Below are 27,813 nucleotides of genomic sequence, written 5' to 3'. Positions count from 1 at the left end.
CAGCCTGTGGAACATCTAAAAACTAGTGAAGACGTTTTAGAATACAGCCAATCATATCAACTTGGATTATGAAAACTGATCCAAAATTAAGCGAAACTACAGTTTTTTAGACTAAAGTTCGTTAATATAGAAATGATAAATGCCTTTCCTCTCCCTTTTAAGCAATCAGAAACATGTGCACATGCACACAGTTATCTTAACTGCATCACTGCATTACACCAGGAGTCTCAACTCCAATGCCCATGGGGCCAGGCAGAAGGTAAGCATACAAACACACTTGGAAATCAAAGTGACCTGGGGACCACCTGCCACACTGAGGCCAAGTTCACAACTCAAGTCATTATTACCTTGTCATTTTTCAAGTTACTATTTTAAAAATCTGGATTTTTATGTAAAAGTCTCTCAATTTTTCAACCTTTCGATAAAAAGTGATAAAATTGTGTATGGTAAAATACACAATTCTATCTTGGGGTAGAATCTGGCCCTCAAGTGCCAAGCTTATAACTTCTGCTTAGACAATTTCTACATGATTCTATTCCAAAGGATCCTAAAATATGCCCCATTTTCAATATTAAAACCAGGTCATGAAAATAAAAATAAAATTCATTCAAAACAGCCATTAAAAACCAGATTACCTTCTTTTTATGTTCCCATGACTCTCTTTCAAGACTCTTCATGCTCTCCAACTCTCCCCTTACATCTTATTACAACATTTCTTGGTATCTTTTCCAAATTAATACATGTACATTTTTGTTAATTTGCCTATATTAAAAGTAAATGGCTTTGCCAGGTGCGGTGGTATACACCTGTAATCCCAGAAGCTTGGAAGGCTGAGACAGGAGGATTGCAAGTTCAAAGCCAGCCTCAGCGAAAGCAAGGTGCTAAGAAACTCAGTGAGACTCTGTCTCCAAATAAAAATATGAATAGGGCTGGGGACATGGCTCGGTGGTAGAGTGCCCCTGAGTCAATGATCGGTACAAAAAAAAAAGTAAATGGCTTTGTTTTAATGCCACAACTACAATTGACTTAATTTAGATAAGTTAAAGATTTTATCTTTAATAAAGATACCTGTTTCACCATTTTCAGGCATATTAGACCTTTCATATTAAACACAGGGATTACAATGGTACCTGGACAATGTGAGCCATCTTAATTTTAAAACTTCTATTAGTAAAACAGGAGATAATCTTCTTTGTTTCAAACACATACAGCAGAAGCAAACCTTTGAAAACTCTCACTCTACAGAGGCAAAAGTGCTGCCAGCAGCTGTCTAAAGCACAGAACCACAACCTGTGCAGAACTATACCCCAAAAGCTTTGGAACAATGTATACAACAAGAGGTAAGGCAAAGTGTCATTCAGAGATTCTAGAAAGGAGAAACAAATGATGAAACTTAACACAATTAATACATTACTTACTTATTATTCTTAGTTTGCTTAAGAGCGCCCCCTCTCAAATTGCAGAGACAGCATTCCTAAGGGTGAAATAAAATACCATAGTTATTAGACACATATAACAAGTCATTACCTTGCATCTATATAGTTCTAGAACCTATAATTTTTTTATTTTAAAATCAAAACCTTCAATAATTACAGAAAGGCAATTCAAGTTCAAAAAGGAAAAGGCATTAAAAATAGAGGGGGCAAGATAAGAGTACACCCCATAATGTTCTGGATATACATCTCTCAGAGAGAACCATCATGGTCCTGGTATCATTTTCAATTGCCACCTTACAGGAAAACTGTGTAAAAGAGAACTTGGGAGCCATGAGAGGCATAAACTAGAAATCTGGAGTGTAGAATATACATACTACTACAGTCCTTTTGCTCTGGGAATCCACCCATGGATACAGGATGGCTAAAAATTTTGCATTCCAGCAGGCTTCTTTATGATGTGGGATAAGTCAGAGACTACTATTAAAAGATGCCCCTTTCACTGAAGTACCATTTGTGTCTTCTGTTGACCTAGAATATTTTAATTAAATACCTAGGTTAACTTTGTGTTTTTAATTTCAAGCTTGTTCTCCCAAATTTCCACATTAGTAACTTTAAAAAAATAGGTTATTTGTGATTTTTCTTCCTTCAAACTGTATATGTTAAAATTTACTGTATCCTCCAAGTTGATATGTCTTAATTCTGACGTTTTGCCTAGCTTTACAAAGAATTCCTCTAATCTACTATCAATAAAACAAAACAAAAAAAAAAAACAGTTTAAAACAAAAACAACAACATTGTGGAATACAGTATGTGAAGGAATAAAATATAAGATAAAAGTTACAAATGAAATATATGGGTTAGAAGTAATGAAAATAGGACTGGGTTTGTGGTTCAGTGGCAGAGCGCTTGCCTAGCATGTGTGAGGCACTGGGTTTGATCCTCAGCACCACATATAAATAAATAAAAGTAAAGGTACATTAACAACTAAAAAATATTTTAAAAAAAAAGAATGAAAATATACTATTGTAATATTCTTACATAGCTCATGAACCTGAATATTTTGAATAGTAGACTGTGTTCATGTAAAAATGAAAACTATAATTCAACAGCTGCCTTTAACAAAGGTATCAAATATTCAAAAATATTAAGTCTCCAAGAATATTAACTCACAATAAAAACACAAAAAAGGTAACATAAGCATAAATTAGATGCCCAATCATATCAGACACAAAAGATAAAATAAATATGTCCATGTTTTATTGAAAATGCAAGTAGAAGACCATAAATTAATAACAAATCACATTTTCAAAAACAACACAAATAGATATTCTAAACAAAAAAAATTAAATTTGAATTTTAAGCATTATATTAAATAGCAGGCTATTCTTAGTTGAAGGGTAAATTATAAAACAGAAAGACCTGAATAAATAACTAACCAAACACTAATACAAAAAAAAAAGTCAATGAAAGGTATTTAGAAAGTCTGTATCCAATTGAATACAGTGTGTGTACATGTATATCTTTAACATATAAAAATAAACTCAAAATGACTTAAGCAAAACAGAACTGCAAAGCTATTAAAATAAAATACGGGAAAATTGTGGAGGGCAGGCTATGACCTGCTCTGAAATTACTCCATGATGTATAGAACAGTAATTCTCAGACAGTACCTAACTCTGAGTTACTCCATTTCTATAAGGCAATAGTAAGCCATGAGTTACCCCATTTTGAGTTTAGGGGCTGAGATGGAATGAATCTATACTTTGTTTGTACAAGTAAACAACCACCATCTGCCTAGCACAACTACAAGGCAGAAACTGATTTTTTTAAAAAATTAAATGTTCTAATAAAAATGACCACTTGTGAATTGACAGAATTAATCAGAAGCACATGGATGCATACACATATCAAACTCATATCAGAAAAACCAGGCCAATATGAGCTTATCAAACACACCAGACCACCAAATAAAGGAACTTTCTCATCTGAGTCCCATTAAATAAGCAGCCAAAGAATGGATAGGGGAACACACCAACCTTGTCACCTGGTCACTCATCATGAGCCCTGAGTAAGAAAAGTACCACAGAGATGAACCTCCAATTTCCTGTCCCATCAGGCAATTGGTACAATGCAGTTTCTCTTGCCCCTGGGGACCATGCATGGCCCACTCCAGACTCACATCTCAAGCTGACACTCCAAGGTGATGCTCTGAAACTGCTGTCTGTCTGAATATTGACCTAAAAGAAGTTCCCTATTTTTGGAACAGCCCTTCACTGGGTTGGTAACCATATCTGATGGCCTACTGTGACTCTTTGCTTTTAGTACCTACTTTTTGCCTTTGGTCTCAGTACAACCTTCAGAAACCCTATGGCCCCCTTAAACCTCTCTTAGCCTTTCTGTAACCTATATATACATAATTGTGTAAAGTGTGATTATGACTTGAGTATTATTTATATATATATATATATATATATATATATATGTCATTAAAATTGGAATAAAAAATCTGCAAAATAATAAAAAATCCCACAGGTATGTAGGAAACTACCACAGCTTAAAGAAGTGCAGCCTCTAAATACTTTGTTATTTAATAAATTCTGACATTACAGAAAGACATAAACATGTTATCTATGTTAGCTACAAGCTCACTTGCAACACAATATATTAATTTAAAATAAATATGATATTTTAATAAAACATTTAAGGTAAAATATCAAAATTTAAAATTCTAAGTATATAATACAAATCAACATACAATGTTAAGACAAGAAAATATTTCCAACATATATATCAGAGATTGTTTTCCAGAAAATATTTTTTTAAACTCACACATTTTTTAAAAATAGAGGATTCAAAGGATCTTCAGTGTCAGTAAGCACATAAGAAGTTACGCAACTTCAAGGAAATAAAGAAAAATAATGAGATCTAACTTTAGATTTTTAAAATCAGAACATATGGGGCCTGGGGCCATAAGCTCAGTTGTAGAGCGCTTGCCTGCAACATGTAAGGCACTGTGTTCGATACTTAACATCACATAAAAATACATAAATAAAATGAAGGTATTATGTCCATCTACAACTAAAAAAATAAAAATAAAAAAAGATCAGGACATACTAGTATTAAGGGAAAACACTAAGGTATTTAAATCTATTGACCATATTAGTCACCCCAAAGCAGCGAGCCATAACAGAAGGTTATGCATAGGTATGTGGGTTGTTATGATGGCTTTGGAGAGCAATTTGGCATTATCAATCAAAATTTTAAAGTGCACATAAATTACGATGCAGGAATTCACCTTCTTACAATCTGTCTTAAACATAAACCTCAATGGGAAAAGGAGGATTCTAAATCTACTATTGTTTCATTTCTGCTTTTGTGAATAGCTATGGGGAACTGCAATTATCATTAGTTTAAATCTTATTTGTAATGTCTGAATTTTAATAATGAGAATAGATTAAAGCTTGTAACTTAAAAATAGTAATGAAAAAATATGGCAAGTCCACAAACTCTAAGGTACAAAGACATATAAAATACAGTATTTAAGGGAAAACACTAAGGTATTTAAATCTATTGACCATTTTAGTCACCCCAAAGCAGCAAGCCATAACAGAAGGTTATGCATAGAAAACATATGAAAGGCTGAAGGACTAAGCACTATCAGTAATTTTCTGTAAAAACTGAGCTTTCAAAACTTGAGCATGATGGGAATTAGAGAACTTTGCTAACAGTATTAAGTAATTTCAAATTAATAAAAGAAAAACCACAGACAGATAGACACCCACATACACACACAGAGAGAGAATTAAATCTTTTTAAATTGAATATATGCAATTTAAAATTAAAAGACCTGGATGTTTACCCAACTTTGTACCCTTTTTTTTCTCCCTCAAAGAGAAATTTCTAAATGGTGGACTTATGACATCTTATAAATTCTTTCAGGAAACCGGAAATTCTTTCCAATCTAACCTATGTAGATACGAAAACTCTTCAGTCTTGCAGAACAAAATAAATAAATAACATTAAACAGTCTGTGCTTGTTACCAGCCTTGTTTTCTCGTATGTTTAATAAGCATGCATGCTTTTTCCAGGAACAATAACAGCCAGAATAGAATGACTCACTATTATAAAGATTTAGATATTGCTAGTCAACCAATATTACCTAAAAAAAAAAAAAAAATGCCTGTTACAACGTGATTACTCCATAAGGCAGCTGTTATTTCTGTGTCCCAAGAACAACATTAAAAAAAAAAAAAATCCATTCCATTGCATTTTCCCCCCTCAGGACAATTAAACTGGATGAGAAAATACAAAATCATATCATATCCTGAACATCGTACTTTTTTCTGCATAGGTCCCATTCCCTTTCCTAATACCAATGAGAAAATTCCTTTTTAACAATGCCAAATATTTTTGAAATTTGATTTCATAAAAAATTCACCACTGAGATGAACCACTCACAAGTATACCAATTTACAACATGAAATGATTTCTTTATGGCTGAGTTATTAAACCATGAAAAAGAGTGTTTATAATCAAAATGCTGACACAACATTAACAACAATGGTGGGAAATGCACTGTTGTGATATGGCTATTGCAGTTGTTCATTACTTGTAGTAGAGGGAAATCTCGTTCCAATGGCTCATCTATAAAACATCAATTAAAGAAATGCCAATACAAACATTCTCAAGCTGCCTCGTAAGAAGCTCTCATTTTAGCTAACATATCCATAAGTGCCACTAAAGCCAATTTTCAGAGCTATAGAAAAATTATGAGATTGAAGTACAACCCACCTACTCCCTGCACACACACACGAGCGCACAGGATCTCTCGCTCTCCCTCTCTCTCCTCTCTCTGTCTCTCTCTCATTTATCTGACATGTTCATAACAGAAATGCAAAACTGTAAAATTGGGCTGCCTAAGCAGGGAAAACAAAGAGTAATTATTGCATTAAAGCAAAACTTGTGCTGAACCACAAAACATGAAAGAATCATTTTGTCTTATGTGGCTCATTTGTCTGGGGTGGAGAAAGGACAGGATCTCACACAAGGACAGGGGTGGCATGAACTCTACCTGATTAGAAAACTGAATGACAATTTTTCTGCAGTATACTTGAACGGAAATCCCACAACCTACAATTAATTTAATATTAGCAAGTGAATTCTCCAACACTGATATTCACATCCATTTGTATTATAAGTAAAAACATTCATTCAATCAACTATTCATCATCATGATGTCTCTAGAGCTACAATAGTAAATGGCAATGGTTCTGTCTTCAGGGAACTTAATATGGGTTGGGGAGGAAGAGGCAGACAGACAAAAAGAGCAGATTATGTAGATGGTCAGAGGTCAAATGCTATGTGAATAGACCACAGAGTTCCTTAGGAAAGGGGAATATAGGTAGACCCCTGGCCTATTCTCCTATGAAAGGTACTCACAGAGATAAGAATATCTAATCAATCTTCAAATAAAAGTTCACATATGGAAAACCTTCATAGGTCACATCAACCAAGATGGGAAGCCACTATAAAATTTGAGCAAGAGCATAATCTGACTTACATTTTAAAAGGCTCACTGATGTGGACAGCAGACTATAAAGGTACCTGAGTAGAGGTAAGAAACAGAATGATACTGCCACAATGCAAAAAAAGAGGTAATGAGAGGCTTATACCTGAGTAGTATCAATAGAGGTGAAAAGAACTAGTCAGGAAGTCAGGACTCTTAGATTCATTTTGAATGTAAAGAACTCAGGATTTACTCAAACACAAGTAAAGTATGAAAAAAAGGAAACAGCCTTAAATCTAGCTCTAAAGCTTCTGACCTCATCAAGCGGGAGGTCAAAATTCCCAGTCACTGGAAATGAGGAAAGGTATAGGAAAAGTAGATCTAGAATTCAGCTTGGGGAGGGTAAGCCAGAGGTAATTACTGGACTTGCGAGCAGAAGTGCTTCACATGAGGTTGTTTATTTGGGTCTGCAGTTTAGAGAGCTTGAACTGCACTATAAATATACAAATCATCAATAAATAGATGGAATTCAAAACCATAAAAGCTGAGGTAGGATGATAACACAATGTGCACTAACATAGACTTTGAGGAGCCCAAGTTTTTGAGACCTGGGAATCTGCAACAGTACCTGGTTGGGATGATGAAAAAGAACTTGGCTAAGAAGCATGAAAGGCAGCAGCACATAAAGTAGGAGGAAAAGCAGGAGTCTACAAGATGCTGGAAACTAAGTGAGGACGGCAGTTCAAACAGTGATCAACAGATCCTGCTGGTGAAACACACACTATGGAAATGTGGAGCACACTCTATAACTACAATAGGGTAAGAGGGAAGTGGGGAAATTAGGGAGAAGTAAAGACAAGTCTTTAAGAGTTTTACTATACAAGGGTACAGAGAACTAAGGTGGTAGCCGGCATTGACAAGAGGTCTTTTCATTTGAAGATGATGGTTTGCATACAAATGTGCATCATCTAGAGATGATTTACTTTTTCCAGGAAGCGGTATTAACAGAGATTAATGCCAAGGGTGCCTTACTATTGAACTATATTCCCCTGACCAATTTATTTCCCATTTTGAGATGAGCTCTTGCTATGTTGCTTAGGGCATCACAAAATTGCTGAGGCTGGCCTTGAACTTGAGATTTTCTTGCCTCAACCTCCTGAGTTGCTGGGATTACACATGTACGCCACCAAACCCAGTTTAGAGAGAGGAATATTGGGGATCTGGGGGAAAGAAAGATGAGTTATTTGAATAGAGATTCCATGGATAAAGGAGAGAATGGCTTGAGACAGGAACATAGAAATTATAGTTATAATGCACGTAGAAATATGCAGGTCTATTCTGATGGTTTCCTATTGCTTGGTAAAATAGGAAATGAGCTCATCAGGTGATAAAAGCAGGAACAATCTGCCTACTGGGTGTTCTCTGCAGACATGTTCAGCTACAGGACTGCAGGTACAGGGCAGACAGATAGATAACCTGGGTGGTTGATGCTGAAGGAGAATAACAAAGTGAGAAAGCAGCAAGGGAGTCGATAGTATATGCAAAGGAATAAATATACTACCTAAAAAGAGAACAGAGACATGAAGAAACAGACTAGAAAAAGTTGAGAGAATCAGTGAATCACATTGCCACAGTGAGAATAAATGATTTTGCTCGTGTCCAGGAACAAGAGGGTATGGGCAAGAAAGACAGAGAAGGCTTCTCATAGTAACATGCCTGAAATTGAGAGACAACATTTAAAATGCAACAAATATTCAGCTTGGGGAGGGTGAGCCAGAGGTAATTACTGGACTTGCAAAAAGACAAGTTTCCACAAGTGAGAGAAAACATGGGATACTTGTCAGAAAAACAAATATCCCATGTTTTCTCTCATATGTGGAAACTTAAAATAATATGAACATATACAGTCAGGAGTATATCTTCACTAGTGGAATACCAGCATACACAGGCCTTAGGTTTGATCCCTACCCACGACAAAAAATTGCATTAAAATTAAATAAAATTAAATTAAATATAACTAGTGAAAAGATGAACAGTGAATAATGAAAACTAATGACCCTATCAAAATGCTTTCTATTGAAAAGAAGTAGAGTTGAGTTGAAATACTTAGCAGTTTTGAAAATCTTATCTCTTTTAACATTTACATGAAAAACTGACAAGGACTAACTTAACCCACAACCATCTCTAAATATTGTCAGAAACGAAAACTTTTGAGTGACTATGTTCCTAGAACATTACAGTATGTATGTCAATGGAATTTGCATTCTTTTCTAAATTATAGAGTGATAAGTTTTTTTCGTCCTCAAATTTACAACATTGACCAAATAAACTTAGATTTAACTATCTAAATTACCACCACTTGTGAAAAGGGAAAAAATGAATAGAAAATCATACTCTTCATTTATTTCAAAACACTTTCTTTAAACCTAGATTCATCATTCTAATGACATTGATTACATTAGTATGAAAATTAATTTGAGGTTTACAGAGCACCTGCCTGTTAGCTGTATAGCAAGCCATTTACAATGACAGGTAGTAGCAAGAGCAGTATCTGCATAATTTACGATTGATCATAGGTAAACCACATGGAGCTTACTACATTTACGATACTATTTCCAGGATCCTGTGCAAAACTTCAAGTTGAACATACATCCAACACAGATAAAATTATATAACATTTTGCTTTCAAATAAAGACTCCGCTGGTTTACTCTTTCTTCCCAGCATGACCATAGACAAAAAAACAGCAAAGTACATGATTTCTTCATCCTGTCACTGGATTAATTTTTACCATTCATGAGAAATGCCTGCACTGCAGTTTCTGTCCCCTCCATTCTTCCTCATTGCAAAGGAGATGCGCCTTACAGCCAAGTGATCTCCGGGCAGGCACAGCCTGATGTGTAGTACAGAATGTTAGGCTCCCCATAATGTCACTCATTATTCTTCCTGACTTTACTTGTGCTCTCTCTGGTTGAAGCACTAAGATTAATGAAGCATTTTGTTCTCAATCAAGAAGCTATTTATGAATACAGTTCCATTTACACTGAGCTATGTAGACTTCTCTTTCTATTACAAAAGAGGATGGGGGTGTTTATTAAGCAAAAGTGAGAGGAAAGAACAGAGAAAAATGATTTGTGACTTTTTGGCCTGTAAGCAGTTCCCTAATAGAAAGGCTGCACATCATAGTTATGCTGTCAGAACAATTGATATACTAAATGTGGTATTCTGTTTGGTTAAGATAAAATAATTATTACCACTCTGTCCTTTGTAAGCCAAGGTGTAAGTCTGCAACTGTTTGGAATAATTTGCCTCCTCAGGAGGGAAGAGGTAATTCTGAGACCAAATACACTGCCTCAGATGGGAGAGTAGGTTCTGGCTGGTGTTCCAGAGACACCTCTATAGAGAGAAGAAAGGCAGCAAAAGCAAGCACTTGGCTACAGACATTGCCCTGCCTTTGACACAAACAGGGCCTTTCTTTCCCCCTCGTTTTACTTTGTATGTAGATCAAAGTCAGCCTGGCAGGCTGACAGCCACTCTTCATCGGGTCTTGACAGTATCCCATGGAAGGAAAAGAAATACAGCATAAAACATATCAGAGAGAGCAGCAATGCCACCATGACCTCTCAAGGCCATAAGCCAATCTGATCTAAAAATCAATGGTTCTGATCTACAAAGCCACTTCAGAGTTCTTTACAAAAGAAAAATGTCAATGCTGTTGTCAGTTGGGAAATTGGATTCAGGAGATTATCCAGTTCTGGAAAAGTCCTCTGGCCAGAAAATAGAGTAAATTTAAAAGGGAAAAGAACCTGTTTTGTGCAACCACCTGTTAACACCAATTATTCTACATTAAGTAGATAACTCAGTACACTGCAAGTTAGTGCTGGCTCTCATTTCAATGTGAACAAAGACCACCTCAAAACATTTCTGATGTAGGCTAGTTCTTCAGACTTCTTCCCTCTCTAAAAGTAAGTAGCTGGGCAGAACGAATCTAAACCTGGGAATCTGTAGGACTAAGTAGCCAATTCCATGAGTCCTGTTTCTCTTACTACAGAGTAGGGAATCCTGGACAAAAGAATTACTCCTTAAACCTGCTGACTCATTATCTGTAATAGAGGAGATTTCTGAGACAGATGTAGATCTCTTTGGTCTTTATTAGCACTAAATTCTGTAAAAACTAAGAAAATTCTATCCATACAATTTACATTAGTTTTTATCTAAATCATTAGTTACCCTGAATTTATATTTTTGAAGTTAAGTGATGAAACTACTTTTTCTAAAACAAAAGATTCTGAGAGGGGCTGGGGATGTGGCTCAAGCGGTAGTGTGCTTGCCTGGCATGCATGTGGCCCAGGTTCGATCCTCAGCACCACATACAAACAAAGATGTTATGTCCGCCGGAAAAAAAAAATAAAAAAATAAATATTTTAAAAAAAAAGATTCTGAGAGCCAAATGACGGTAACAAAAAAAATTAAAATCTATAGAATTTCTAATAATTATTATGAGATTGATATTGAGGAATAAGGTTTTTTTTTTTTAATGGAATACTGGTAACATAATCCTCAACATAAAAACTTAGTTCAACTCTCATCATCCTTGCCCTAAGAGAGAACTTCTACATTAGACAAATAGGAGAGAAAGCACTACCTTCAGACTCAACAGAGTGGGAGTGGAGTTGCTTTCTATCAGAAGTACCTCCATCTATGGAAAATAGGTTCAATCAATGGGATTTACCCTCAAATTTATGGTGAAAGTTGAAAACTCAGTCAAAGAATCCAGCTTTCCCCATTTGCCAGTTCTTATGGAGACATATCTAGACAATTAAGGGGCTGAGGCTTGTTTTCAAAAATGTCAGGAGGGACCAGCTTTCCAAGACACAGATCTTCCTACTTGAGACATCAGGCTGGGAGTCAAAATAAGACCCACTCCAAAAATCAAGAAGTTTAATAGTTTTCACAAAAGTCAAAATTCTTCATATAGACGATTAACCCTCAAGGAGTATAAGAAATTAATTTTGAGATTCTGACAAAGGCAGAGAAAAGACTTCCCTTTCATTCATGAGTCAATTAAAATAGCCATGTGCACCACTGGAGGACATGGAATGGCAACAATTACTCCATCCATACATGATACTTACGTACAATCAAACAAAAAATATATATGCAAAAGCAGCAAAATGTTCATTTTGTTTTTACTGCATTTGCAAATTCAACTTGTTAGGGTGGATTAATTGTTTTTCATATTTAAAAACAAGGTCTCCCTGCACTGTCTAGGCTGTCCTTAAATTTGCAATCCTCCTGCCTCAGTCCCCCAGCTAGCAAGGATTACATATATCTGCCACCATGCCAAGCTGACATGTTCTACTTTTTGTAAGTTTGCTCACATATAATTATTACTCTATTTTCAAAAATGAAGTAAAATATAGTACAGTAAATAAGGCTGAACTGAAGACACATTCTATATTTGGGTTTTGATTTCTTAAAACCGTTTTTGGGGAAAAAGGAATAGAACTTTACATTAGTTATATGTGTACAATTTTATCATTCTGCAGAGTACAATAAATGCTCTTCTGTAGATGTATATTCTGTAGATGTATAAATGCTCTTTCTGTAAATGTATACAATTACCTAGTTTATACATTTCATTAGAGAATGAGAATCCTAAACGAAAAAATGGTTTTAAAAAATATTTTTTCATTACAAAGTCTACTTTTTCTAGCATGGCAATAGTCATAAAAATCATAATGGATACCTGCATTTTTATACTGTACTAATGTTAAAAAATTCAAATTATCCTGAATTAAGTATAAAGAGACATATTGAAATAAAAAGAAATTTAAAACATAATGTAAACTACCATGCATTCCCAAAACACAGCTAGATAAAATTATAATAAAGCCTTGGAATAATTTTTATTATACTTTATTTTTCATAGCAATTTTACATTAACAGAAAAACTGAGAAGAAATTAGAGATTCCCCATATACCCACTCACCATACATGCACATCCTCCCCATAATCAACTCCTCCATCAGAGTGGTATAATTTGTTACAATTGAACCTATACTGTCACATATCATTCAAAAATACACAGTTTACATTAAGATTATGTCTGGAAAATTTATAATGAAATGTATCCAAAATCAGTATCACACAGAGTATTTTCACTGATGAATTGTATAAAATGATGAAAACATATAATTACAAGTGAATTGTCATCTGGCCAATAATTACTAGTATTAGATGGTATTTCTTTATTTTAACTCATTGCATCTAACTAGGTTTTAAAAAAATAGATTTTTTTTGAAGGTCCCAAATGCTTAAAGAAAATTAATTAAAGCAAAAATGGAACTACAAAGAAACCAGAATCAAGGAATTTTAGGACTGCAACAGAACTTAAATACATCTCTTTTGAACTGTCTCATTACATTGCTTTTAAATTTAGATTCTGTTTAGAATATAGGCATATGAACTACTAAAACTTCCCAACTTCCCAACAATTATTGAAGATAATAAAAAAGTTCCTTGGTAAGATATACCATAAGGTATTATTTAGAATTTTTCAAAGTAATAATGAAATGACAGCATAGGCCTAATGCTGCCAGGGACAGAAAGAAGCCTGGCAACTCATGATTAGTCAAAATCATGAAACTGAGTGAGAAATGACTTTCTACAATGTTAAATTATCAGTCTTCACATGCAGCTTTCACTCCCACTTATGATACTCTAACAAAACCCACAGCTTCTATCACCTGAAAAGTTCCTAAGGAAACACCTTAATTTCCTGGACAGAAACGACTGCCAGCATTGTTACACTGTCCCTTCATTTTAAAAGAGAATCTTATATAAATTTCTTCTTCATTTCTTTAATCCACTTATATTTATTTACTCTTTAGAATTTCATATTATAAGTTCTTCAGAATATCTATGAAAATCTTATTACTATCTTTAATACTCTATATATAAAGCATTAAGGACTTAGCTTTTGTAATAAAAGAAAGTTTTTAGGTTGCCAGGCTACTCCAGATGTTAGTCTTCTTTCATGAATAAAAATTGTGGTCAGCCATAGAGTCATTTTGGGGCATTTACAGAAATACTTACATTCGAAAAAGTTTTAAAAGAATAAAATGGAAAGGGCAGGGGGCAGACTGAGAGAAAAAGGGAAGAGGAGAGGGGAAAGAATACAAATTCTCTTTATGGTGAGAATATTAGGTTTACATTTTCACTAAGGAGAAGCTTATAGTGGAAACTGATGCAGATAATAGTTACAAAATATAGAAACTTAGATCAAAAGTGATAAAATGTCCACGAAGAATCTAAATAACAAGAATCAGACACTAAAATCAGAATATTGCATTTACACACCTAGAAACAGTACTTGGAGTGACTCAGGAGGCTGAAGTAGGAGAATCACAAGTTCAAGGCCAGCCTGATCAAATTAACCAGATCCTATCTCAAAATTTTGAGCTGAGAATGTAGATCACTGGTAAAGCACCAGTAAATTCATTATCTAGTACCACACTAAAATAAACAAAAAGGAGTTGGCAATGTTTGAAATGCTCTTGAAAATGAAATTATAATGAAGGAGGAAAAACTGCTCCAAAAAAAGAATTATTAAAACACACAAAAAAGCACTCCGAACACAGCTGAAAATAAAATAATATAATCAGCTGAGTTACAGACTATGAATTCAAACAAAGCTTTAAAATTGTTGCATCTATCAATTTGATCAACATTAATGTAAGACAAAGTTGAGACTGAAGACAATGATATCAAACTATGAAGTAGACAACCGGAATATGAGGATAGTTATTTCTGGAGCTGTGGGGTTCTTTTATTTTCATCTCATGTGATTGGGGATTTAGAGGCTAGAAATCCAAATCTCAGAAACCAGGTTAGGGTATAATACAAAAATTGTAACTCATCTCTTCCTTAAACACATGCAGTTGAAGCTGTAGTCCAGCTCTCTGTTTCTTAATTGACATAATTGGATGATAAAATAAAGAAATGGTTAAAAACAAAAATCAGAGTTAGGTCTCAACATAATCTTTGGAAATGGTGAGAACACTAAATATCAAAAATAAAAATCTAGCTCAGATCCCAGTATCATCAACCCTACTTTAGGTTCATTACCTCACAATGATCTGACATTATAAAACCGTACTATAAGTATTACAGAGACAAATGAGACAGGAGTCAATTCTCCAGGGAAGAGAAAAAAAAAAAAAGAGAGAGAGAGAGAGAAATGTGTCACAGTAGATTGAGTAAAGAGAGGTGAGGGGAGGGGAGAGGAGGGGGGGATAGGAAGGGCAGCAGAATACAACAGACACTAGTATTGCTGTATGATCAATGTGACTGTATAACCAATGTGATCCTGCAATCTGTACACGTGGAAAAATAAGATTTCATACCCCATTTGAATCAAATGTATGACATGTCAAGATCATTGTATTGTCTTGAGCAACTAATAAAAAAAAAACTAACAGAGTATTTGAGTCCAGAGTGACATCTACTCTTTATAATTGGTAAATTAAAAAAACAGCATCTGTAAAGACTAATTCTAGCCTCAGAAACCTCTTTTATTATCTTTCCCAAACTGACTTTAAAAATTTCAACTTAGTTCAACACTCTACTATCTGATCTTATTAATTTATTTATTGTCTGAGAGTGGTGATATAATACCTAAGATGTCTTTGCTTCCAAAATACTATTGCTTCTTCACTGTATGATATAGAATCACCATGTATAATCACCATGTATAATTCTCGCATATGCCTCATGAAAATGAATAAAAGGTGTTCAAAAGCCACTTACCATAAAAGAAAATAGCTATAATAATTACATTTGTTGTATAATCATATGTCCCAAGCTAAATATCATACAAGACCATTTTGCATTCCTGATAAATTACACTTACTTTCACAAGATAGGTTAAAAAATAATTTGGGATGAAGCACAAGGAAGAAGTGATATATTCTCTGACCAAAGATATGCTCTTAGAATCCCATAAGCTTCTTCAGAAGCTCCATTTAAAAGAAGGTCTACAGCTCCTCTGGAATCTAAAACTGACAACCAGAGACTGCTTCCTAAAGAACTCAGGTCTAAGGATACTTTTAAAATGTAATCATTCCAGACACAAAATTCAAAGAAATCATACTTAAGTGTTTAGTAAAAATTAATATTGCAAAACTGCCACACAAAAGTCAATTATCAATATTATCAGTTACTTCTCTGCAATACTTAAAACTGCAATTATTTCTCAGGAGAATTGAAAATGGAACTTCATAGACAAAGTTCACTCAAAATGGATAACTTGAAAAAAGGAAAAAACTGACATCCACTGAGGATCTGAATCATTTCCAATTAAAAATTAGAAACTATGTGAATCTGAAAATCATTGTAAAGTTATACTCACGAGTTACCAGTTCTCTTGTCCACTGAAAAAGATTTAGATGGCTTCAACACTAAAAATACAAATGACCATATTTTTTGAGGAGACAATGAGTTAAGATTAATAGAAATCTGCTTTAAATCAATTCCAAAGAGTGATTAATCAGACTGCTTTCCTTTTAGAACATGCCATATTAAAAACAGCAAAATTGATCAGAAACAGCTTTAAAATCAGAATGGATAGACTAGTCCTGGTTCTGCCTCTACCATGCAAAGGACAATGGTACTTTGACAATAGGACTGCTCAGTGTTTGAGCACAGGAGCAAGGCAATAACTATGGATGGAACTCTTAACACCCTAGTGAAGTGATGAGATAGCCTCTATGCCTCTATGTCCTACATTTATTTCTAATTTGTCAAGGTGAATGAAAGAATATCACCAAACTGTCGCTACAAGATTTCACTTTGGCTCTACAATGGAATAGGAGCTACACAATAAAAAGAGCTGGATATATCAATAAGAATTGAATATATTTATCCAGTCTTGCCTGTAAGTAAGAACTGCTGGCTATTTGAAGATGCTCTATATTCACTTAAATTTCATTAACCTAATTGATCACATGAAAGAAGACACCAAAATGTTTTCTGGGCCTACTAATGTAGAAGTTTCTTAAAAGGGAGATACTGCCTCTGAAATTAAGTAAATCATATTATTTAGACTTTAAAGAGTGCCCATATTTTCTCTCTTACCCTACCCAAAGTGAAAGTCACCAATAATTCAGAAAGATATTGCCCTCAGATTCATTCCTTCAAACTACAGTCACCATGTGTGAACTTCCATACTGAGATCTAACTATACATAATCATAACATAAATTTTCATCATACAAGGCATGTTTCTTCACCTATCCTTCAGGTTTTTAACTGTGGTTGTAAGAAAATTAAATTCTTTATCATTTAGTGATCTGAAAACATCAAGCTCATCTCCTGCTCTAAGGTCATCAGGGAGGGAGATAGAGTGATCTGGCAGGTCATCATGTTTAAGAATGTTCATTTTGCTCTTGAAAAACAAGACACCTTTTAAGAAAATTTAGCATAGAACACAACTAAATGGCAAAATGTATGACACAATAGATTAGTGGAATGGAGATCAACACTGGATCTAAGTTTCAACAGGGTTTTTAGGAAAAACTATTAAGACCAAGAGGAAATGTGTCCCCAAATGGAGGATCCTTTGTTGTTAAACATTTTATTTAAAGTTCATGGCAATGCCTGGCGTAGAGCAGATCTTTAAAACTTGTTTAGTATGAATGTAAGGATGAGTAAGTGGGAGAAAGACCTCAGGCTACTGGAAAAGCTGGAAATGAGCATGGTTTCTTCAGGCATCAACTGAATATCTCCACCTTGACTATTACTTAGGATAATTATTCTTAATGATGCCAGTAATAATCCTGTACAGAAAAATTAAGTAAAATTTTAAATTTTTGAGGCCTTGAAAATGTCAATGTAGATTTGATAAACTGGCCGTTCCTACAGTTTGTGAAGCAGAAGAGGACTACATAGAAATTTACCTAATATTTCGACAATGGATACAATAGGACAATTCAGAGAAGGACGAACAAAAAAAACATTAAATTATGAAATTACACAGAAAAACTCATGCAGGGGCTGGGATTGTGGCTCAGTGGCAGAGAGCTTGCCTCACACGTATGAGGCACTGGGTTCAAATACAAATAAATAAATGAAATAAAGGTATTGTGTCCATCTAGAACTAAATATATATTAAGAAAAAATTCATGCAATCTTATATTTCTACTATAATTAAATGTATCCACATGAATGGAATAACTGAAGAGGTAAAGCAATAGTAAAACAAGATACTTACTGCTGTCCAGGCATTTCTTTTGCACCGGGCACAGAGCCATCCAGCACAGATCTCATGAGAAGGAACACCATAACAGCCTAGGAAATAATAGCATGGATCCATGCATTAGGTCTCATGCATCTTTACAATATTACATATCTCAATACTGACATAAATAAAATCATATCATTTGCCCACTATATACTGTTTTTTATTTGTGAGGCTTAAAACAAAATACAAGCAAGCCTGTGTGAAAGATATTTTTGGTTCTCCTGCTTCATGATTAACAAGACATGATTAACAAAAAAAAAAAAAAAAAAACATGGTGGTGTGGGTCTTAAGGTTAACTAATGCTCACAATATTTCACAAAGATAATTCTTGAGTAGACAATATTTTTAAGCTTCCAAGTCTGGCCTTTCACACATGTATAAACATTTCCAAGAAGAAGCAATCCATTAAGGAAAGTGTTTTGAAATGCTAAAATAAGTAAACAGCAAATTTTGATGTACTACTTTTTAAATTCATGTGATTTAAAATTATACTTTAAAAATTACACATTATTATCCTTCATTTCAGTGATAGGGCAAAGACTACACAATTTGATTAGTGATGAATTAATGTCCTTAATTCAACTTGTCTGATGGGTCAATGCCTGTCCCAAAATGAATATGAAGATGATTAAGGGTACAAATATATAACAATTATATGGCAGCAAGAAACATGTTGCCAAAAGGAGTGGCACATGCCTGTCATCCCAGCAACTAGGGAGGCTGAGGCAGGAGGATCGCAAGTTCAAGACCAGCCTCAACATCTTAGCGAGAATTGATCTCAAAATAAAAAATGAAAAGAAGTGAGGATGTAGCTCAGTATAAAAGCACCCTTGAATTCAATCCCCAGAATCAACAAACAAAATAAACAAACAAACAAAAAACCTAAGTTACTGAAAATAGAGGGATTTGAAAATTCTATGGGTAGTTTTTACAAATTTCAGTAACATTTGAGATAGGAACAGAAAGTAACAGAAATGTAACTATCCAAAGAAACACCTATAGCAGTTAACCAATTCTTTAAAATATGAAGTAAAAGTACACATTTATGAAATAACATAGCTAAACTATATAACTGCTACATTTACAATCAAGATTAAATGCCTATATTTTGTGTCCTGATGCTTTGCCTCTTAAATATACATACTAACATATGGTGAAACTGTGTTTGTATGCATGCATGTGTGTGTTATTAATTAATATCAATAGAAGAAGATTGCTATTATTATATTTCAAGCAGATGACATTCAAATCTCTTCAGGAAGTATATGGTATCTAATTTATAAATTTATCAGGAGGTAATTCCAACTCTAAAACTATTATTTCTTTGGGGTAAATATGAATGAAGATAACTCCATCATAAATCTTTTAAACTACACATTGAGAAAGACAGACTTACGGAAGTTGTTAATAGAATACAAGGTTGAGTAAAATTGGAAAAAATAGAATTATTTAAAATAGAGTTGTATATAATGAATCCCTTTTACGTATACTATAGGCTTTATACCAGTTGTATTATTGTTGTTATTTTAAATATATTCACCACTTCCCCCATTTGTGTAAAAAACAACAAATTACAGGCATGTGCTACTAAACCTGGTTATTTTTGCAATTTCTAAATTAAAATAAATAAGTTAAAATTGCAATTTCTAAATTAAAATAAAGACTAAAACTAAAAGAGAGACACAGACAGACAGACAGACACAGCCTAATCATCTCATTTGGGAGAAAAAACTATTATAATGATTATTCTCCCCTGGAAAACAGTAGAGATTTCCTTTTACTTATAAAAAATAACACTTTAACTCAATACAATAATAACTCTAAGAATCATGAAAGGAAGATTGATTTCTCCTTAAAAAGTCATAAAGAAAAATACTCATCAATCAACATCAGATGTTCACGTTAAGTTTTATTATAAGGTAAGTAAAACACAAGCATGTGAAAGAAAGGTGCCTCATGATGGTACCTCACTTGAACACCAAATAAACAACAACAATTAAAAAAAAAAAACAGGCCTACTCACCACTGGTATTGCATAAGGAAGACTGGGGGGGGGGGGAGGATAATTAATTATACACCCTCATACTTTCACTAAAAGAAATATGAGGGAAAAAATGATTCAACCATCAAGAATGTCAATAGTTCAATACAATAGATTTGACAGGTTCCAAATCGGTGAGCAATAAGAACTATGTGAAGCACAGAAAAGTGAGTGCAGAAAAGTGAGTGATTGATGGACTATAAATGTATTTACTTGCATGAACCCGTACGCAGCATTTAGCACAAGAAATCAGAAGGCTTGTTCCATCCTCTTCAAGGAAGGCGTTGGGTGGAGAATATTCTATATTTTCTTCGCTATAAATAAAACACATCTCGGGAATGAGGGGCTTAGTCTTTCCTCCTGATGCAACCACCTCATCTAATTTGGTCTCCCATCTAGAATCATTTTCTTCATTGCTGCTATCTGGCTGAAAAACACAACATTTCCATGTTGAGTGAAAAAGATGGAAAACAGTTCATAATTCATTCTTGTCACTCCAATCCACTAAACCCTCTTCTAGCCATTTGCTTTCACCTTTTGTTATTCCTGTTGTTTTCCTTATCCCAACGATTATTAGCTTTTTCTTTTTTTTCTTTTTTTCTTATTATTATTTGTTCAAAACATTACAAAGCTCTTGACATATCATATTTCATACATTTGATTCAAGCGGATTATGAACTCCCATTTTTACCCAGTGTATAGATTGCAAAATCATATCGGTTACACATCCACTTTTTTACATACTGCCATACTAGTGTATGTTGTATTCTGCTGCCCTTCCTATTAGCTTTTTAGTAATGGTCCTTCTCAGGCTCCCATCAAGAAATTAATCTATGCCTGCAATCCCAGCAGCTCGGGAGGCTGAGACAGGAGGATTGTGAGTTCAAAGCCAGCCTCAGAAAAAGTGAGGCGAGACCCTCTCTCTAAATAATATACAAAATAGAGCTAGGGATATGGCTCAGTGGTCGAGTGCCCCTGAGTTCAATCCCTGGGCCCTGCTTCCTACACACACACCAAAAAAAAAAAAGAAAGAAAGAAAGAAAGAAAGAAAGAAAGAAAGAAAGAAAGAAAGAAAGAAAGAAAGAAATTAATCTGAAAGAACAAGAAAATATTTTGAATGTCTGCTCATAAAAGAAACTGATGAGCTACTAAAACTGTGTTCTTCTAAAAAGAGTTCATGGAAAGCATGTATTCTTCTTATGAATTTTTTTACCTCTTCATTTCTAATAGGTAAACACATGTATTGATTTAATAAAAATATTACCTGGTTAGCATTTTAAGGAATATTTTCAAACACCAGGTTTAATTTGAGTAACAGAACTGGGGAGGGGTTCTAAAGCATCTGCCTTATGACAAGGCTTAAAGAGTAAGAGATGTTACTGGTACACATGGCCAAATAAGGCAGAATCATGACAAACAAAAAACTGTCATCTCTCCAAAATATATGAAAATTTTAAGTATTTGTTCCATTTATAATTTATGAATTGCTTTATTATCTCCAAAGATCTCATTTAAATAAACTTTCCCAAATTTTATCATTGTAACTGAAAATTTTTTTATTATTGGGAATTATATAGGTAGATTGAGATGTTAAAATTTTAAAAATTAATGAAAAAAAATTTGGGCTCAGAGCTGGCACATATTTTGAGAGCAACATTTTCAAACATAAAATAGTAACCAAGACTAAATTCTCTCTCTGCATGGTTCTGTTTTTAAGCTTTAAGTTTAGTTGTAAAAACAACAGAAACATTGAAATGACTTTCCCTGAAAAAAAACAAGATATTCAAAAAAGAAAAAGTACTATCAGAAAAATGGTTCCCAAGGGGCTTGTAGAAATCATTGTTGTCCTGCGAAGAACAATAGCTAAGAAGTATTGCCATCTTATTTCTGATGAATACTCACCTACAATGATTCACAAGTGACCTCTTGGGTGCATAGTCACAGAAAGTGGACCAATGTAAGGACAGGTTGACAGCCACACCACCCCAAATTACCTTGTAGTATGGCATGAGCAGAGTGCAGATGGCACAGTGTGGCTCCATTTTTGCTGCTGCTGCATTATATTCTTGTTCAGCCACAAAGTTAGGGGACTTTGTCTGCCAAAGGTGAATAAGAGGCTTCGCCCAAGACTCTGTTTCTTCTACTTCTTCCTCAACTGATGGAACTTCAGGCAACTCTTTTAGAAGACACAGCATAAAAATACAATGAGAAGCAACACAAGGGAAACCAATCACCCTAGTTATAAAAGAAGCACATGTTCCAAATTGTGACATCAATGCCAGACACCAAGCCTATGTTGTCTACTGATACATTCTGAGATATAAAACAGAATAAAAGGAGTTTGATTCTCATTCTCTTCATCCTTTAAAGCCAAAGTCAGACAACCAACCTCCCTTTTCCACAATCCCCATACTTGCCAGGAGTAAAATACCCTCTTTTTCCAATGTCACTACATTAGTATTTCTATTACTACCACAACACTGCCTATGATAAAATAAGTTTATGTTCATAAACATAACATTATCTTCCAGTTAGCAGGATACTCTAACACTGAGAATGCTTATTAATATGCTTACTTTCTTTACCTAACATAATATGTGGTTCAATAAAATTTTTATCAATTGGACTTCATGGAATTAACTTTGGAGTTCAAGAATCCATGACATTTACAGAGCACTTATAATATGTCAAGCAATATACTACCATTACATGGATATAAAAAATAATCCCTATGTCAAATCTTCTCATTTGTTCTGTATGATTCTCTAAGAGGGTTAAATCTATTAACATGCAAATCTGTTACTAGATAAAAGTAGAAAACACCTCCACAAAATATCACTTTAAAATCTTTCAGAGCATTGGAAAGATACTGCATATTAGAAAAATATTCCTTTTGCCCATAGCAGAGGACAGTATATCTCAGATGAAAAGGCATGTCTTGGGCTTAATATTCCTCACCAATAACTGTGACATGCTTATTAAAAAATATTCTGCACAGTGATGTCCTTAGTTATCCAAATCACTGGTGAACCACTGTGTTCCAGCCCTTGCCATGTTAACTTACCTACTCTAGAAAAAGTCAAAATAGATTTACATAGACAGAAAAAAATGAAATAGTGAATGAGGATAAAATTAAAGATGTCAAATTCCAATGGAAGAAAAAAGGAATGATCCTATTTCAATGATGGTGGTGGCAGGGGCGGCAGCAGCAGCAGCAGCAGCAGCAGCATTGTTATTATAATGGAGAAACACCTGGTATATAGCTAGGAGCACAGTGTTTGAAAACAAAAGGTGAGACCCTTTGCCTATACTTAAGATGAAGTAATCTGATGTTAAATATAAATTACTTCCACCTAAGTTGCCCTACATTTCACAACAGAAGAAATATTAGAGAAGAGTTGACAAATGAAAGTTAATTAGAAATTATGAATAGCAGTAAGTCCTTCTCATAGGTTAATATCTCTTATAGATACTAAATATGGCTACTACTGATTGGCTTAAAATTAGTTTACTGCATCACTTGCCTTTTTGAAAAACACTGAAACACATGAGACAAAGTTTTTATCCCTGGTCTCAAGTTATTATGAGGAATTCCCAAAATATTTCCAAGATCAGAGGAAATACTTTCTAATTCCTGAAGTCCAGAGACAGTGAAAAACAGGCAAAGACAGGGAAGAACAACAGAGCCAGGAAGTAAAATGGAGCCACAGAGTAGGTGAGTGTGGGCAGAGCTGTAATGGTCCATCTGATTAAAACTCATGGCAAGGTTTGGCCTAGGATGGCCTGATAGAATAAAAAAGACCTCCTCAAACTTTCTCAACACTTGACGTGTAGAGAGGATCCAGCTCTATATCTGTCCTAGACCAAAGCTGACACAGAATAAGGCCCCAAGAGCATTTCTCTCCACCATCATAATGTAATCCTATAATTCAAAATCATTACAGGAGCAACACTGTGCAGCACCAAGCACTGGGACCTGCCAGAGACCCAGCACCAAATACGAAAGTATATCAAGGTTTAGGAGAACTATGAAAACATTACCAAGCACAGAACTCCCTTAATTCCTAATTGTATTCTCAATAAGTCAGGAGAGGACCAACTATCATTACTTGAAAACATTCTTTTGAGCAAGTCTTCTTTTCCACATACTAAATGAGCCAATGCAGAATGAATAAGTTTTAGAATCTATGGAGAGGAGGTAGTTACAGAAATGGCTTGGTTTGGCAGGTCCGGCGGCGGGGGGGGGGGGGGGGGAAAAAGACAACAGCAGTTCTCAAAGAATGATCTATAGACTTCAGATGATGCAATACACCAGTTGTACCATCTATGTAGCCAAAACCAGTTTCACAATAACACAGACATGTTATTTGGTCTATGTCACACTATTGACATTTGTAATAGTGACATAAAAGCAGTGGGGGGTAAAATTATTGGTGCCTTAGCTTAAATCAAGGCAGCATCACCAAAGTATTATATTCTTGATTACCTCATATTTTCAGAGGACTGAAAAAAATGAAGAAAAAAAAAGGAAGTTTCACTTAATGTTCTTGATGAAAAAAGTATCAGATTTATTAAATCTGTGACAAAAAAGGGATATATGTATAAAGTATATCTGTACACACTGAAGTTCAGCAATTGTCTGAGTTAAAGCTCTTCTGACATTAACTTGAACTGCAAGGCAAAGAACCTGTCTTTTTCATGGAGAACCATTTTTACTTGAAAGAAAAAAATAAATCAAGATTCTTCAGTATCTAGCATGGAATTTCATGAAAATGAACCAAAAAAAAAGTCAGCCTTTTTACGAAAAATAACTGATCTACTTGAAACTTATACCTCACAATTAAAATGTTGGAAAAAGTGTGTCCATTATTGTGAATGTAACACTGTCCAATACTCAAATAAATTTCCAGTGGGACTAATGGTAATGATAACAAACGTAATTTTTAATTAAATATCATATGAGATTTACCAATATCTAAAAGATCTCTATAACTCAGATCTTGTTTAGAAATACACAATGCTAAAACAAATTACATATGGAGGTGAGTGTGGTGGTGTATGCCTATAATCCCAGCAACTTGGAAAGTTGACCCTGGAAGCTTCAAGTTTGGGCAAGCCCAAGCAATTTAGTCAGACCCTATCTCAGGATGGAAGAAAGGTTGGGAGGGAAGGAAGGAAGTAAAAGACAGGGTATTGTAGCTCAGGGGTAAAGTGCACCTGGATTCTGTTCACAATGATATTTTTTATATGAACGAATTAATCAATTATAAAACATTCTATTCCCATTGTACTTTTCATTCTTCTTCAGCGAGACTCACAGTTCATGGTGGTGATTCTGAAATTGTTACCAAACAGTGCCAAAACCCTGTAAATGGTACTATACAGTAAAGCAAAGAATGAGCCCCCAAATAAAGTGGTTCCTTATGTCTTCATAAGCACTTCTGAATTTGCACAAGCAGATTATAACACAGCTCCAGACTCTACATTATCAGGAATTTCATGGTGAATAAGGAAGCTTAAGCAAGGGCTTATGCACCATCCTGTGAAAGAGGGTCAGCCTCATAATTAATACTACTAGATGGCCACACTAGAAAACAAATACTATCTTTAATAAATATGCTGAAGGGACCACTTAAAAAATACTGCCACCATACCAGCAAAAATGTTCAATAGCTCTCTGAAATTACTAAATAACTACATTGCTAAAAAAGAATAACTTTATTTTATGAAAGACCATGCCAAAAGTTCAAACACCAAATTCCTTGGTAAGTCCTGCAAAACTCATCCAGAAAATTACTTTTAAAATGTATGCACTAAATACTAAGCTTTTCTAATAAAAATATAGACAATAATAGAACCAGAGCAGAAAGACAGCTAACACTGATGTATAAATATTTCCATGAAAAGGCTTTTTTATGCCTTCAAAGAAAGAAAAATGTCTTTATTTCTCCTCTTCACTCAAAAGCCACACACAATCAGCTGAAACTATTATTTCAAAGTACAATGAAAAATATTCTGCCCAGGCATGGTGGTGCACACCTATAATCCCAGTGGCTCAGGCAGTTGAGGCAGGGCGATCACAAGTTCAAAGCCAGCCTCAACAAATTAGTGAGACACTGTTTCTAAACATAAAATGTATTTTTAAAATATTTTTAGTTGAACATGGGCACACGATGCCTACATGTACACAATATCTCTATTTTACTTATTTATTTTTATGTGGTGCTGAGAATTCTTTATTTTTATGTGGTGCTGAGGATTGAACCTTCACACATGCTAGGCTAGTGCTCTACCATTATGCAATACCCCAGCCCCTAAAAAGTATTTTTAAAAGGGCTGAGGATGTGGTTCAGTAGTTAAGTGCTCCTGGGTTCAATCCCTGGTATCACAAAAAAATTTAAAAATTGTAAAAATAAATCCAGCACACAAATCTGTATATACAGGATGATGCCAATTCTATAAAACATACATTAAAAGGAACATAGGCGGGTTATAAGTTATTATGATTATAAAACTATCCAAGCTTCAAAATTATAGTCAAAATAATAACAAGGGGGAAATGAATTGGCAGCGGGTGAGGGGACCTTTCCTTAGGAACAGACTGAGGTCAATTCATTCACTCAGTATAGGCTTTTTGAATAAATTCTGCTGATTTTATATGGATTTTTCTAAAGAACACATTTGGGTTATTTGTGGAAGGACTACTGCCAGGACATGCTGATGGAATTCGGCAGATGGGAAAAGGCACTGAACTCCATTACAGGAATTTCCCTTTACCAGTCTCCATGATGACTGCACTGCTTGGGGATATGTTCCAATTATGTTTTTTGGCCGATACAGCACCATTCTCTGCTATGAAAAGCATGGCAACATCTGTTATGTTTCAGGTACTTGAGCAAAATCTGAATCCTGGGGGGCATTATATATGGTTTCAAACATCCTGGAGGAAATAGAGGGTGAGGAGGAGAATGAAGATGAAAGCAGTAATGAGTTACTCAAAAAAGCAAGGAAGATAGAAACTTTGGAATTTTAGTATTCTTATACTGTATGTGAAATATATTCAATGTTCATTTTAGTTGATGAATAAGAAAAGTTTATAAAGGTGTGTTCAGAAATACAAAAGATTAAAAAAAAATAACCGAGGTTCAGGTACAATCTTAAAGGCAAGTAGTGCCATTCAGAAAAAAAAAATTAAATTTTCCATTACAGTTCTGTAATGTGCTAGTTTAATAACGGTTAATAGAGAAACTGCTGTTTTCAGCCTAAGACACTTAAGAAATTAAAAAGGCAAACGTAGGCTTGTTTTAATCAGCAATTTCATTTCTGTGATTAAAAGACCTGACAAGAACAATTATAGATGAATAAAAGTTTATTTGAAGGCTCATGGTAGTAGAGGTCTTAATCCATAGAAGGCTGGCTCCATTCCTCCAGGCTCCAGGTGAGGCAGAACATCAAGATGGAAGAGTGAGACAGAGGTAAGCAACTTATATGGTGATCAGAAAGCAGAGAGGAACACTCTACTCTCCAGAT

At 34.5% G+C, this 27,813-nt stretch overlaps 1 protein-coding gene across 1 annotated transcript in view; it reads right to left on the bottom strand.

The window, feature by feature from the left end:
- The window catches only part of Kdm4c (lysine demethylase 4C), a 406,229-nt gene that overhangs the window by 133,529 nt on the left and 244,887 nt on the right, over positions 1 to 27,813 (bottom strand). Inside the window, exons 12-15 of the mRNA XM_058579703.1 lie at positions 22,278 to 22,459; positions 20,497 to 20,710; positions 18,213 to 18,289; positions 1,419 to 1,474 (exon numbers count right to left, since the gene is read on the bottom strand). Coding sequence (XP_058435686.1) covers positions 1,419 to 1,474; positions 18,213 to 18,289; positions 20,497 to 20,710; positions 22,278 to 22,459 — 529 coding nt within the window. The remainder of the gene's footprint in view (positions 1 to 1,418; positions 1,475 to 18,212; positions 18,290 to 20,496; positions 20,711 to 22,277; positions 22,460 to 27,813) is intronic.

This window comes from Marmota monax, unplaced genomic scaffold (genome assembly GCF_021218885.2).
Source record: "Marmota monax isolate L192 unplaced genomic scaffold, Marmota_monax_Labrador192_F-V1.1 WCK01_AAM20220418_F8-fsc00124, whole genome shotgun sequence".
NCBI classification, from domain to species: domain Eukaryota; kingdom Metazoa; phylum Chordata; class Mammalia; order Rodentia; family Sciuridae; genus Marmota; species Marmota monax.
This window is presented reverse-complemented; position numbering and strand designations above follow the sequence as displayed.